At 32.0% G+C, this 14208-nt stretch overlaps 1 protein-coding gene across 1 annotated transcript; it reads left to right on the forward strand.

Annotated features, from left to right (window-relative positions):
• The first annotated feature begins 4715 nt into the window (after positions 1-4715).
• LOC134694856 (uncharacterized) lies at positions 4716-9826 on the forward strand. The gene is made up of 8 exons (XM_063555935.1): positions 4716-4881; positions 5503-5835; positions 6164-6250; positions 6939-6966; positions 7298-7335; positions 8135-8230; positions 8441-8487; positions 9363-9826. Exons 1-8 carry the CDS (start codon positions 4773-4775, stop codon positions 9588-9590), a joined length of 966 nt encoding a protein of 321 aa, XP_063412005.1. The 5' UTR covers positions 4716-4772; the 3' UTR covers positions 9591-9826.
• Positions 9827-14208: the final 4382 nt, after the last annotated feature.

The following is a 14208-nucleotide window of genomic DNA, read 5'->3' on the forward strand; positions in this document are numbered from 1 at the left end:
CATGCACCCGTAAGTGGCTTGTTGCAAAGGAAAATTTCTCTCGCTACCGGCACATATACCCTCTTTTTCCAGAGGCAGTCCAAAGTTACCGACCTTCACCATGGAGGACCCTTATTTCGACCTACATGTATCTGTTGAATGTATTGTTAACTTGGTCTCGTCTCAATAATGCATGAAACGCTTGCCACTGAGCGCAAAGCATACGTATAACAATTAATCAATTATTTTCGATAAACAATCATGCCTTTAATTTTTATCTGACCGTAAGAAGTAAGATATATAAGATAAGTAAAGCCTGTGTCAACTGATTTAAATTTATAGTTTGTTTATATGTTTACTTATACTATTATATCCACTTAAAATTAGGGGGAGAAATTAGGGTTTAACAACATGTTTGACTCAGCGACTTTCTGAATGTGTATGTCCTTAATAAGGACCTTATAATTCATTGCTTATAAAAAGAAAATTTGGTATGATTGTCTATGAGTCAACTCTTCACAAGAAACTAAGAATTAACAACTATAAATCTCCGTACGGCCTTCAACAATGTGCAAAGCCCATGCCGCATAGACAATTATGAAAGGCCCAAAGGCGTCAAATCCTCCTCTATCCTAGAACAATGATGAAACGACACAGCCACATATATAATGAAGCCGGGTTAAACATGTTTAAAGGCGCCAACCCGCCAGTGTAACACCATAACATAAAAACAAACTATACATATCAATTGAAAACGACTGAACTCATTAGATGGTACAAAGCAGTAAAATATAAAAACAAAACAAAGGCCGAGCGTGTCAGGGTATTTATCTATCCCTCACAAAATTAAAACAACACTAAGTTTTTTCTTCTTTTTTTTATTTTCTTCTAAAAATATCTATTTGCTTATGATTTATGCGTCATACTTTTTCTTTTCGTCCTCATATTATAACACCGATTTGATTAATTGTCCCCTTGATTTTAGTGCAAATTTTGCCCGATGAGCCCTTGCAAAATTCAAATAAATAGGATTTACTCTTTAACGGCAAAAAAAGTGGTTTTAAAACTGTTTTGTTCCCACACAGGTATGCAACATTGATTGATTAGATGACGTTTGCTTTATGTGCAGTGGCAAATATTTCATGATAGGTATTAGAGACCTTGAATTTTACAGACGACCAACTGAGACAGTTCCCTGAACGACAAATTACAATGGTAATATTGAATAATAGTTTGCCTTTTGTTTATATTAGTATAAGGAAAAACGGGATAAAGGCAAATATTAACGAAATACCAACACAAAAGAAAATCAACAATCAAACCACGACGAGAGCGGAATATGAGTTATTTCAGACTCACTAACTTTAACATTTACCTCTCGAGGGTTACCTTTCTCTGTGATTTGTTTTTGCATTTAAAGAGCCGTCTTTAATTAAAAAATAAAACCCCTTTCAACTGTTTTTTTTTAGTTTGTTTTTATGTTGTACTAGTACTGTTACACCACTCAGCGGTTCCAGTTGAGAGGGAGGATTAGAATGTATTTAAACTAGGTTAACTTACCAAATTATGTATGTGCATGCCTATTTCAATTCAGAACAGTGGCGTATCCAGAATTTTTGGTGGGGCCCACTGACTGACCTAAGACAAGCCCGTTCCAGTCGCTTCAGTGATTCCCTAAATAAGCAACCCCCTGATCCCCCCTCTTAATCCGCCTCTGTCAGAATCTTGTAATTCAGTTGTCGTTTGTTGCTGTATATAGATATAAGAAGATGTGGTATGAGTGCCAATGAGACAACTCTCCATCCAAATAACAATTTAAAAAAGTAAACCATTTTAGGTCAATATACGGCCTTCAACACGGAGCCTTGGCTCACACCGAATAACATGTTTATTATTATTATTATTTGGTACATTAATCAGTGTTCTCGTTTGAATTGTTTTACATTTGACATATGGGAGCTTTTAAAGCTATATGCAGTATGATATTTGCTCATTGATGAAGGCCGTTTGTTGACCAATAGTTGTAAATGTCTGTGTCATATAGTCTCGTGAGGAAAGAGATGTTACATTGACAATCAAATGAATAACAAATGTATAAAAACAGGAAGTATAATAAATTACTTTTCAATTAACAATCTAGCTTAATTAATCTACTTAACGTGCTTGACACTGAATGGTGAAAGTTCAATTGCTTTTTATTTTTTCCGACCATTTATAAAAAATAAATGATAACATGTGTTTCCTATTTACAGAACAATATATTATTTTGTTGTGCCTTTAGTCTTGATGCAGGTTTAAATGAAAGGAATAGTCAAATAAGCAAAAATGATCGTGTCGGCGTTTTCACCATCATTTTAGAAGCTGTAAACATCGTTTGATCTCATATTGTAAGGATGAAGCCATGTATACGACTTTGTTGTCGGGTTATCATTATAATTTTGTATGAAACAGGTATTTATATTTATTTGCAATAGGTATTTTCTTCCTCTAGTTTCCGTCGATTCTTCGACTTTAAAGTTTTTAAAAGTTTATTCTAACTGTATTACCTGAAGGGTCATCCTGTTTTTGTTTTTGTTTTACAAGTGTCTCATCCTACTCTTTTCTCACCTGCTTTTTGTTTTACTCAAAACTCCTGCCCTGTCTATCGTTTTCAAATTTCGTCAAAGCCCTCTCTCCCTAAAAGTCAAATGGTAGCTCCCGAATACCTTTTCCAATAATGATATATATGAGACCATGAGTACATGAGCTAACTTTTATTTATGTTTCTTCTATTTCATTTGTCGTTTAATTCAATTTTCTTTAATTTATAGCATGTGTGCATCTTAGTTCAACACACCGTGTTAGCATTATTAATGAAACTACTTCCGTTATATACGGAGAAGAAGATACACCTCTACATCTGCAGTGTCCATTCAGTGTCATCAATACAATTCTGAAAAGAAATGGAAGATTCGTTAAAGAGGATAGGTTTGGTGCTCTTGTGTATTCCCTTATTCCAAGAAAAGAAGACCACAGCTCAATTTGGTCTTGTGAAACGTATACTTCCGCTGGTCATATAAGAACGAAAAACACTGCTACGCTTGATATACGATGTAAGTTAACCTTAATATTATTTGCAGTATAAAGAAGTAAAAATGGCCGATACTTCTAGCTTAAAATTCAAATAAGTATTTATTAACCAATATTGCGATGAATTCTAGTTACTCCTATAATCCCCCACATGACATATATTGAAATTATTTTTATGTTTTTTCTTGTATATAAAAATTATAAGATTTGGTATAACTGCAATAGTGACATATTTCCACCGGAGACCAAATAAGATACATGTAGACATTGTTAACAAGTAATGGTTATCATACGGCCTTCAACAATGAGAAAACTCATTCCACAGAGTCAGCTATAAAAGGCCCTGAAATGACAAATCTAATGACTTTGTTCGATAAAATTTGAATTACCAAAGCATGGACACAAAAATCTTTTGAAATTACATGTTTTATATGAGATAGATCGATTCGTCAATACAAATCATAGGAAATATATGTTTGTAGATAAACCGTATTTGTCTATGCACTATACATCGAAAAGTGTTTTTGAGGGACAATCTGTAACACTCTGCTGCAGCTCCGATAGTCGACCGCCAACAATAGATATATGGTGGGTGATGGAAGGTAGAGTTCTGTCTGTAAAGGATGAGACAGGCGTCATATGTCATGAAATAACAAGTACCAGTCGTGAGGATAGCGGTAGTTACAAATGTTTTGCCGAAAACGAGGTTGGAACTGTAAACGATGAAGTAATTATTACAGTTTTATGTAAGTTTTATATTTCTGTTGTCGACATTGTTAGTTATGTCAGTTTTATTTGTTCAATTTTGAAGAGAAACATCATGTTCAAGAGATATTTTGTCAGAGAAAAAATTGTCTAGTGAAGGTTCAAATTCTCCAGCCGCAATGGAAAGGATTTTTCTTGACAAAGCTGATATTTCCCCAAAATAACGTGCAACCTTCTAAAATACAACAATCTGACACTCACACCAAAGTTAATTGGTTAAAAGTTTAAAAATTAATGTAATTCTATATTCCCTTCATTACCAAAATGAAAGGTAAAAAAAGGTATATAAGTTTTGGCAAAGGCAAAAATCAAAAGGTTAAAAGGGGTCTGCGGCGGTGGGGAGATTTTACCAATATTTATTCTTTAAAAAAAATTACAAAAACACAAACTAGGAACCAACCAATTGAAATCCAGGATACTGATTACTTATGAAAGGTATTGTAGTATCATAGAGCATCACCGGGGAGCTTCTATATAAATAAATTTAAAAGTGTGCTTTATAACTATTTTGATATGACCGTCACTGATGAGTCTTATGTAGACGAAACGCTCGTCTGGCGTACTAAATTATAATCCTGGTACTTTTGATAACTAATAACGCAACACAACGTAACATTAGAATTGAAGAAAAAAATAAGTAATTTTTGCTATAGAAATACACCAAACCGTACTTGATTTTTTTTTTCTTATTTATTTACTTTTAATTCTTTTTATTAAGTAAATCTTGTTTTGACGAGTTTGTTTGTAACTTCATTCTTTCAGATCCTCCAACCATTCCTGATCAACACATAAATTTTACTGAAACTGATGTGTCACGAACCCTACAGTGTCTTGCATACGGGGTACCTGTAAGGTATTCGTATGGTCGATGGCAGCACCTTTCGTACTTTTGTGAACACATTAGATACTTAAATCCTTCAACTGACGGCAAAGTAACTTTGCCGCCAATTGCAAATAAGATGGAAAGGTATCAGGACAACGGTATCTATTTATGTACGGCGTCAAATAGTGTTGTGGATAGTTTCGGAAATAGTTTGCAGACCGGGAAGATCTTCGTGATGACAAATGGTAATATTTGTTTGCAATGACCATCGAGATGTCTATTATATCTGATTCTTTATAGATTCAAACAAAATGGATATATGTTGCACTTACAAAAAGACACAAACACACTTTTATAGCTATAATAATAAATGCTGAATTTGCATTATAATGCTCGTTTATGTATCAAACAGACAAGTCATGCCTAAACTAACTGTCAATTGATATATAGAAATAAAATAAAATCTTGCATGCAGCGCTAGCAAAATGAGACACCCAATGCAACCGTTGCCCCTGTCCAAAAAATGTTTATGACTTGTTCAAGGATCGCAAAGAGACTGCATTCATCAGAGACAAACTTGAGTAGATATAAGCAACTATTAATCACCGTACGACCTTCCAAAATAAGCAAAATACATACTGTATCATAAACTATAAAATTCCCAATCAATTCAAGCGCAAAAACACCTGGCCTGTCTTTGTTTTTGGTTATGGGTGCTAAGGGTTTGGTTCGAAAGCAGGAACTGTTGAATTAAAATGATTTAGTTTGACTCGAGATTGGTAAAGATCTGTAGATGTATTGTTTCCTGTTTTATTTTGTTCCTGTAATAATCCAAATGTTAAAATATATGACTTTTTTTTTCAAAGGACCGCCCATCTTTTTGAAAAACATTGAACATAAGCCGTATGGTCATCCAGGGAAACTATACAATTTAACATTTATTGTATACAGTACCTCTGAGATAGAATCTTATAATGTTAAAAGTGAAAATAAGGAAATAGCAGCTTCCATGCAGACGACACCTATTAACAGTACTATGGTATTCCACGGAACTGAAATAACTGTAAAAACCCTGAAAATTGTTTTGAGCTTCAACATATCTAATAAGTGTAGACGTCAGGACTATACTGTAACACTGTGTAATGGATACACCAACAGTAGTTTTGTAGAATATATAACACCTGTCCCGGGCGATATAGGTAAGCTTCATGTGCTTCATTAAAAAAAAGTATTAATTTGTTTCAATATTTCATTTAAAGCCGTGCATAGTTCCTCTGTACATGAAAATTGTTGCATTACCGAATACATTTATCTTACATGTATATTAACAACGTATAACAGAACTATATCAAAATCTAACTTTTGAGTTTTTGTGTCATTGCGAATGGAAAGATAAACCTAAAAATTTCGGAAAAAAACAGTACAAATAGTATTAACCTTATTGTTTAAGTCTACATATTATTGAATAAGTGTCTTACAGTAACTATTTTATAGAGTATTGTTACATTATTTATTTTATATCTTTAGAAGAGACGAAAACTGGTGTAACAAAAGTTGCAATACTTATCTTGCCGATATTTGTGGTAATGTGTGTCCTAATTCTAGGAGGAGCAGGTAACATTCTTGTGCAAAATAGCGTTGTTAATATATATAGCGCGTAGGACGAACAACATCAAAAAGTCTTATTTTCAACTGCTATCACAGAGCCGATACTACTGCTGTGCACCAAAAGGAGATCATCCGATTAGGCTTGACTGATTTTGTGGTCGGTGAATGTCCAGTAGCAAATATTACAGCATGTTAAGGACGATATTTAATTAGCATTAGAATAAAAAAACAATATTGCCTGCCCAACTGTAAATGTTTCGTCATAGTCTATTTTAAAGCCTTAATTCTCAATTTGCAATTACACACCTACTGATATATATATATTTATTTCGATTAGTTGACTTATTGATGTTAAACGCCACTGTCAACGCCAAACTCAATATCATCATAATCATTATCAGTACTATAATATGCAAATGTCATACAAATGAGAGGTTTAGCGCTATAAAACCCGGTTCAATCCACCATATTCTATATTTGAAAATGCCTGTTCCAAGTCAGGAATATGACAGTTGTTGTCCATTCGTTTGATGTGTTTTATCATTTGATTTTGCCATTTGATTAGGGACTTTCGGTTTGGAATATTCCTCGGAGTTCAGTATTTTGTGATTTAAGTTTTCAGTACTATTGTTAAAAACGATCAACAAATATAGGTTTAGTTTGTTCAGATTTAAAATACACTTTCTTATTACAGTTTTCCTGAGAAGAAAAAAAAATAGAAGGTAAAGTGATAATGAGCTTATAACCATGAATTTTGAAATCAATTTCTGATACTAATTTTTTATCAATATATAGCATTTAATTGCACCTTTTCTTTGGAACACAGATCTGTTACACGTCACCTTGGCGCTTTATCAAAAAACTTATCAGGGATATATCAGATCATAATATATATCTTACATAAATTTTTTTCGTATTGATTTTAACTTCCATATTATTTCTAATTTCTATTGCTCCGTTTAACATTTTTTTCATTTTTTCAAAGTGTTCTTTTAAAAATAACGTAGTTAGTGTACACTTCATCATGATGGTATCAATTTATACTTTTTTCAGAATATCGGAGGATATGTCAGAGTCAGAGTCGATAGAAGGTAAACTTTTGTCATTTAGAGAATAAAAAAAAATCCATTTAATTTTTAAAACAAAAGGACACCAATATAGCTCTAAATAATTCTAGATGAAGTCTTTTAAAATTCATTAACTTTTTGATTTGTTTCTATGACAAGTTAGTCTCATCATAGTCTTTAAGTGTTCTGTTACACTGTTTTCTATACCAAATACAAGCAAGAATATTCAAGAAACACAAATTCCTGACAGTGATTGGGCTCGTAAAAATTATGTCATGTGAATCCGAAGATGTACCATAGAACCGCGAAGAATAACTGACATATTCTATCACATTCGTCAATCGGGTACACCTTTGAAACAATCATATATTATTAAAACATAAAATTTCAATCCTGGTATCTTTGATGAGTTTATTCATATTATAAAAGAGACAGTTTCGCACACAACTAAGAATTTGTCTATGCACGTACTAAATGGTGAACTCCGCGATGATAATGTTAACAATCGGTATTTGTTATTTATCTCTGCATTTCTGGTATACGTATGATTCTTTTTATCATTGCACAAATGCGTAAAATAAAAGCCAGAGGGTACAAATAAAACGATATTAAAGCAAAATATCTGTTTCTGATGCTACTTAGCCAAAGAAGAATTCAAAGGGGCTAATTATACGCCTCTTTTTTTTTAATCTTTTTTCTAGTTTTTCAATCTTTTGCTTGTTTTTTTTTTTTTTATAATATTCTTGTCTTGTATTTCAACGTTCACTAGGTCTGTACAGTAACATGAGTAACTAAGATAAATAATTTTTCATTCTTATCCTAGGACAACTAGTGCCTATTGAAAATATTGTGTATCAAACTGCAACTCAGTCGGTAACTTTTCCACTCACACCTGTTCAAACAAGTGCAGAAGTCATCGGTAAGGCAATTATGTACATTGGGAAATATAAGCAATTTTTCATATTCATAAAAATTCTGACGATAACATATTTTTATTTGGTTACTTTTCTGGTAATTAAATTTTTCTATTTGATAACAGAAATATTTGTTGTCCAATTGCTTACAAACATATTGGAAATGAATGTAAGATTGTTCAGTTGTGCAATTACTTTAAAAAAAATCTTTTCAGAATATAACCGCGGCTCATATGTTCAAGAACAGACGACGGCTCCAGCGGTAAGACCAATTCTAATATAAGTATGTGTCATTGTTATGATTATAATAATTATACCCCCGCTTTAAAAAAAAGGGGGGTATACTGTTTTACCTCTGTCTGTCCTTCCGTCAGTCCGTCAGTCCGTCAGTCCGTCCGTCCCATGAATATTTTTCGTCGCATTTTTCTCAGGAACTACAATAGAAGGATTTCTGAAATTTGGTTTCAGGATTTATATAAGTCAGCTATACCGTGTGATGCGTTTTCAGATTCATCACTCGACAACTTCCTGTTTACCGAACACTTGCATATTTTTACACTATTAATATTATCCACTTCCGGCGGGGGTGTCATCAGTGAGCAGTAGCGCGCAGTTTCACTTGTTAATTCCATTTTACAGAAAAAAGCAATTACAAAACATTTTATTGAAAATTAATGGAATATATTTGCTTCATGTATGCACATGATCAAAATCAAATTGGAGAAAACCTTAAACCAAGATGATCACACATGTAGCACTCGGAACCAAATATATCGGAAACCAAATTTGAATTATAACAAATTAAGAAAATCGGAATTATTGAGTCAACAAATGTGATTTTACTCATATAAAAGTGATCGAAGAAATGATAATGAAGACTCGGGACGACTTGCAGCTTAAAATATTGAAGTGACACACCTGTCATTTGTGAAAGACTGAAAGTCTCTGAATGAACTCTACTTGTTGTTCTTCTGCATTTTTATGAAACATAACAAATTTTCCCATTACCCAAAAGATGCTGAAATAACTAAATTGTCGTACACGTTTTATGTCATGGTGGTGGATGGTTGCCAAATTTTCAACCATGCCATATGCATCTTCTTATTGTATAGTCAAAATGTGTCATTTGTGTTTTAGACAGGACAGTTAAATTATGCAGATGTTATTTTCCCGCCATCTACGACGCAAGCTAACTTGCAGATCATAGGCATTGAAAACAGAACTGTATACGCCGATGTTACTGTTTCTGCAGGAGCCTCGAGTCTCGTCAGTTCTCGTGATGTAACGAGTAGTGATGAAGAAGAAGAAGACTTTGTTGAAATGGAGGGTCTCAAGAATTTTGTTGACAAAAGAAAAGAACATTAAATTTGCCTCGATTTGTTAAATGAAATGTATCTCATTTATTGTTACACGGTGTTTAAAAATACTTTTGAAACTTTATTATGTATTCAATATCAAGAAATTTACATTGTACTTTTGACTTTTCGTTGTGGAGAAAAAAATTCTGATAAAAACAGTTAAAACTCAATTCAAGAACAGCTGAAGGTGCTTAAAACTGTTTTAATTCATTTTCGATTTATTTATTGATATATTTATACAAATTTGAGGGTCAATACAGAAACATGTAATGGTCTGATTAAAATAAAAGGTTATGCAATGTAATAAATATATTTACTTTTAATTTAGTTCTAAAAAAGTGAAGAATCAGTGTCAAATGGGAAGTGTGTTACGTCTGACCCGCTGATTTTAACGTTTTGATAAAAGTTCTCTCAATATTATAAACCATTATATATTATTATTGGTCTATTGGTCAAGACCGATGGCTACAGTGATGAAAGTCCCGAGTTTAATTCTGACTCGAGGCGTTGAATGTTTCAGTACATTACATTGGTGGTTGTCATCCTCCCACACACTTCTCTGGTATCCATACCTGAGTTTAAACTAGAATGGGTACTGTGGGGGCCACGGCTGGTCAAAGTTGTCCCCTTTTTTTACCTTGAGATCAATCTTCTAAACTCTCTTCGGTTTGTCTGTTTCCGCCGAGCGGCCAGATGTTTTTTTTAGTTCATTCAAGGATAGGAAATATGCTCTATATTTGTTTTTAGATTTTCATAACTATAAATGTAACCTTTCATCTGCAGTTAAAAACAATCAATATTAATTGGTCAATGTAAAATCAAATATCAACGTTATAAACCTTGCCATTATCCAGTTTCTACGCCTCATAGAAAAGCGTTTGATTATTTGTTTTTACATTGACCTAATGTTGAATATTATTAATGTTAGATATCATACTAGTGTATTCAAGAAAAGTTTCAACCAATGCTGTTTTGACCTTCAATTAAATTTACCAGGATTTTCTTTCCACACGTTCAGCTTCTGATCATATAATGATATTGAACTGCAGATATTTCATTCATATTCAGAAGGGAATGTGTAAATAGCAAAACCAGAAACCAAGAAACCAGAAATCAGAAACCAGAAACCAGAAACAAGAAACAAAAAATATAAAAAATATGTAATGTTGAATATTATTTTTTTAATAACTAAAATATAATTGACATAATATAATTACACATTTATATTAAACTGATAAGGACTGTTCTTTATGCATCTGCTGTAGCTGAAAACCTTATCAGATGAAACAAAACTTATATACAAAAAAGTGTCAGTTCAGTGTTGGACTGCATACTTAACTTGTTACATTGAAAGGATGACATTGATTATAGATGTTTTAATATTGTTTTATATTCTGGCTGTAAACATATCTTTCAAGTGGCATTTTGAGTACAAATTGTGTCATGTTATTTAATCATTTAGATAAATAGTGATCAGAATACCACAAGTGAAATTGGAAAAAAAAATCAGTTACACTGTTCATAGTTTCTATGTAAAAATGAGTAAAAAAAGAATAAACAATGAAAAAAGGAAAGAAAGGAAATCATAAATCAAATTCAGAGGTGATATTTCTTAAACTTTATAATTGTTTTACATCAGCAACCCTTTACTATAGTAAACACACTTTTAAAAGATCTATAAAAAATGTCAACCTTTCAACACAAATAAAAATCTGTACCAAGTTATGTTTGTTGTCTAACACTGAACTGACACTTTATAATTGTTTTACATCAGCAACCCTTTACTATAAAGTAAACACAAGATTAAAACATCTATAAACAATGTCAACCTTTCAACACAATTAAAAATCCAACACTGAACTGACACTTTTTTGTATATAATTAAGTTTTATTACAATTGATAAGGTTTTCAGCTACAGCAGGTGCATTAAGATCAGAGTTCTTATCAGTTATACATGTGTATTTATATCAGGTCAATTATAATTAGTTATTAGAAACATATTCAATATTAGATAATTTTTAATTTCTTATTTCTTGTTTCTTGTTTCTGATTTCTGGTTTCTTAGTTTCTGGTTTTGCTATTTACACATTCCCTATTCAGAACGTGTTCAATTAAATTTTCCGGGATTTTCTCTCCACACGTTAAGCTTCTGATCATATAATATTTTGATAAAGCCATTACTGTTTTCTTAATGTTAAACTGCAGATATTTTATTCATATTTAGAACGTGAACAAGATAGTTCAGCGGTTAAATTGTATCCTTTATGAAGATACTTATAAAAGATAAGACGATGTGATATTATAAAATATCTCTCAACCATAGACCAAATGGCATATACCTTATCATCGTCTTCAACAAAAAATATACAACCCATACCGAACAGTTTAGCACTAAAAGGCCTGATAAGCACAAAAGTGTTACTATTAAAACAAAACAATTTCACGGTATAATTAATGTACAAAACCATAAACAAAAAAGCCAATATGATATACAGCAACAAACAACCTGGGGGGCACTTGCTATATATAATTAGTGGTAGGGATGAGCCGCTGGAATAGGTAACTTTTTCATGCTCTTTGATATATGTAAAGGGTGAGAAATTCAGATTAAATATATCAATAGGTTGATATTATTACTTGCTTGATTATATCATAAGTATCTGAAACTAATCAGATGTCTGTATTTATTCTTGATGCGGTTAAACCACAGTCGTAAATGCATCAATTATTTGTCAAACCAATTAAACTCTATTTATTCTGATGTGGTATTTCCACTGATGCCAGTGATAGATGCAATAAATCCAACTATTTTGACATTTGCATCTAATTATCATTCAAAGGTTTGTATACATAAACATGCTAACAATGATTTAAAGAAATTCCATTGCGACAGCATCCTTTACATGAATGGCAATGACAGTTTTTATCAGTTCTTAATCAATATTTAAAAATGTTAAAATCAATGAATGTGTTACACTCTGGGGTGATATTACATTCATCTGACAATAGATGTAATACCATCTATGATCTGACCAAATGTTTTTTTATATGTATTGTTTTTTGGAATTCAAACATCTTCATAATGAAAGATGTAAAATGGGCAATAAGAAAAGTGTTTAAGATGTGACGAATTTATTGGAAAAGAAGGTGATATTATTGCGAGTATTTTGCTTCTTACCAAGAACGTGATTATGAGCGGTGAAAATATTGAAATATATCTACAGGTCTGTTTTTTTTTGTTACTTAATATATGACAAGGTATATATTTTTTATTAACAAAATATATGAAAAGGGTGGGGTACTTGATGTCTCAGCTGCTCATCCTTACCAAAAGAAGTTTGAAGTGCCCCCCCCCCCCCCCCCCCGAGCAAACAACAACCACGGAATTACAGGCCCCTGTCTATGATTGACATTATTTGAGTTTGAACTGTATTTAGTAGGCATCAAATTGTGTTAATGATTTTGATATATATATTCCTTTTTAGTTTTTGCAATACTGGGGTATAAACAATTGAAAAAAAATCAAAATACGATAAAGGCAAAGAAAACTTCAGTTCAATTGAATTGTGCTGTGCATGAAAAATTGCAAAACTGAATACATAATAATATAGTTGTTACTGTTCACAATAAATTAACAAAAGAAAACATACTCAAAGTGACTTAAATAAAAGTTTAATTTGATTATTAATTTCATTTTTCTTTAATGGTTTTGATGCTATAAAGACAAAAAAATGCAGACAATCTTATGTTCTTATGTACTGAAACATTTTAAAATCTGAAATGTATGAAATGTCGACAGCCGTAGAAATTAATGTTTCCTTATTCCTACTTCAAATGTTAAATAATGAAGACTTTGCACGAGAAACTTACACAAAACAGCACGTGCAAGAAAGTAAAATTTCAAAGACATTAAAACTGCTTTCTCAATTCTAAGTTATTAATGGCATTTGTGATAGACATGTTTATGTATATATTTATTCTAAATATCTGTGGTCAAAAAATATGATACCGAACATATTTGAACCATGATTTTAGTGGAAATTGAGACAGACATATCTATGTTTATATTAATTTAACAAATTATCTCAAGTACAATTTATGATATGAAGCTTAGTTAAACCAATTAGTGCGTGAATTCCTCAAATCGAAACTCTAAATGAAAATTAAGATGGACATGTTCATGTTCAAAGCTATCCGATAAATCCAAATAATTCAATTCAAAATTGATGTTTCCAATTTATTTGGGAATATTTGGTTCTTTAATACTCTATGGCAGCTGAAACTTGATTGCCAATGATATAAAAACTTATAGTTTCGTTGGCATCTGTTTATCTAGAAGCGTTAACTGTATGTTAGGCCAAAAAAAAATCGTAGTAATGGCCGTGTTTATAATTATGAGCTTTTGTATTTGTTTTGCTGGTTCCTATGGTAGTTCATTAGGATCCAATTTGGAATCATCTCTTCAATGTTCCAAATATCATTTTGAAGAAAAAGTATTGGAAAAACTTGTTCGATTAGAACACAAATTGGAAATATATGACGAAAAAATGAAAACTTAGGAAAAGTTAGTTCCATCACACCTTCAAGTTGATAAAATTGACGATGCCAAGAAGAAAACTGAAAC

Source organism: Mytilus trossulus, chromosome 13, assembly GCF_036588685.1.
Source record: "Mytilus trossulus isolate FHL-02 chromosome 13, PNRI_Mtr1.1.1.hap1, whole genome shotgun sequence".
Lineage (NCBI taxonomy): Eukaryota > Metazoa > Mollusca > Bivalvia > Mytilida > Mytilidae > Mytilus > Mytilus trossulus.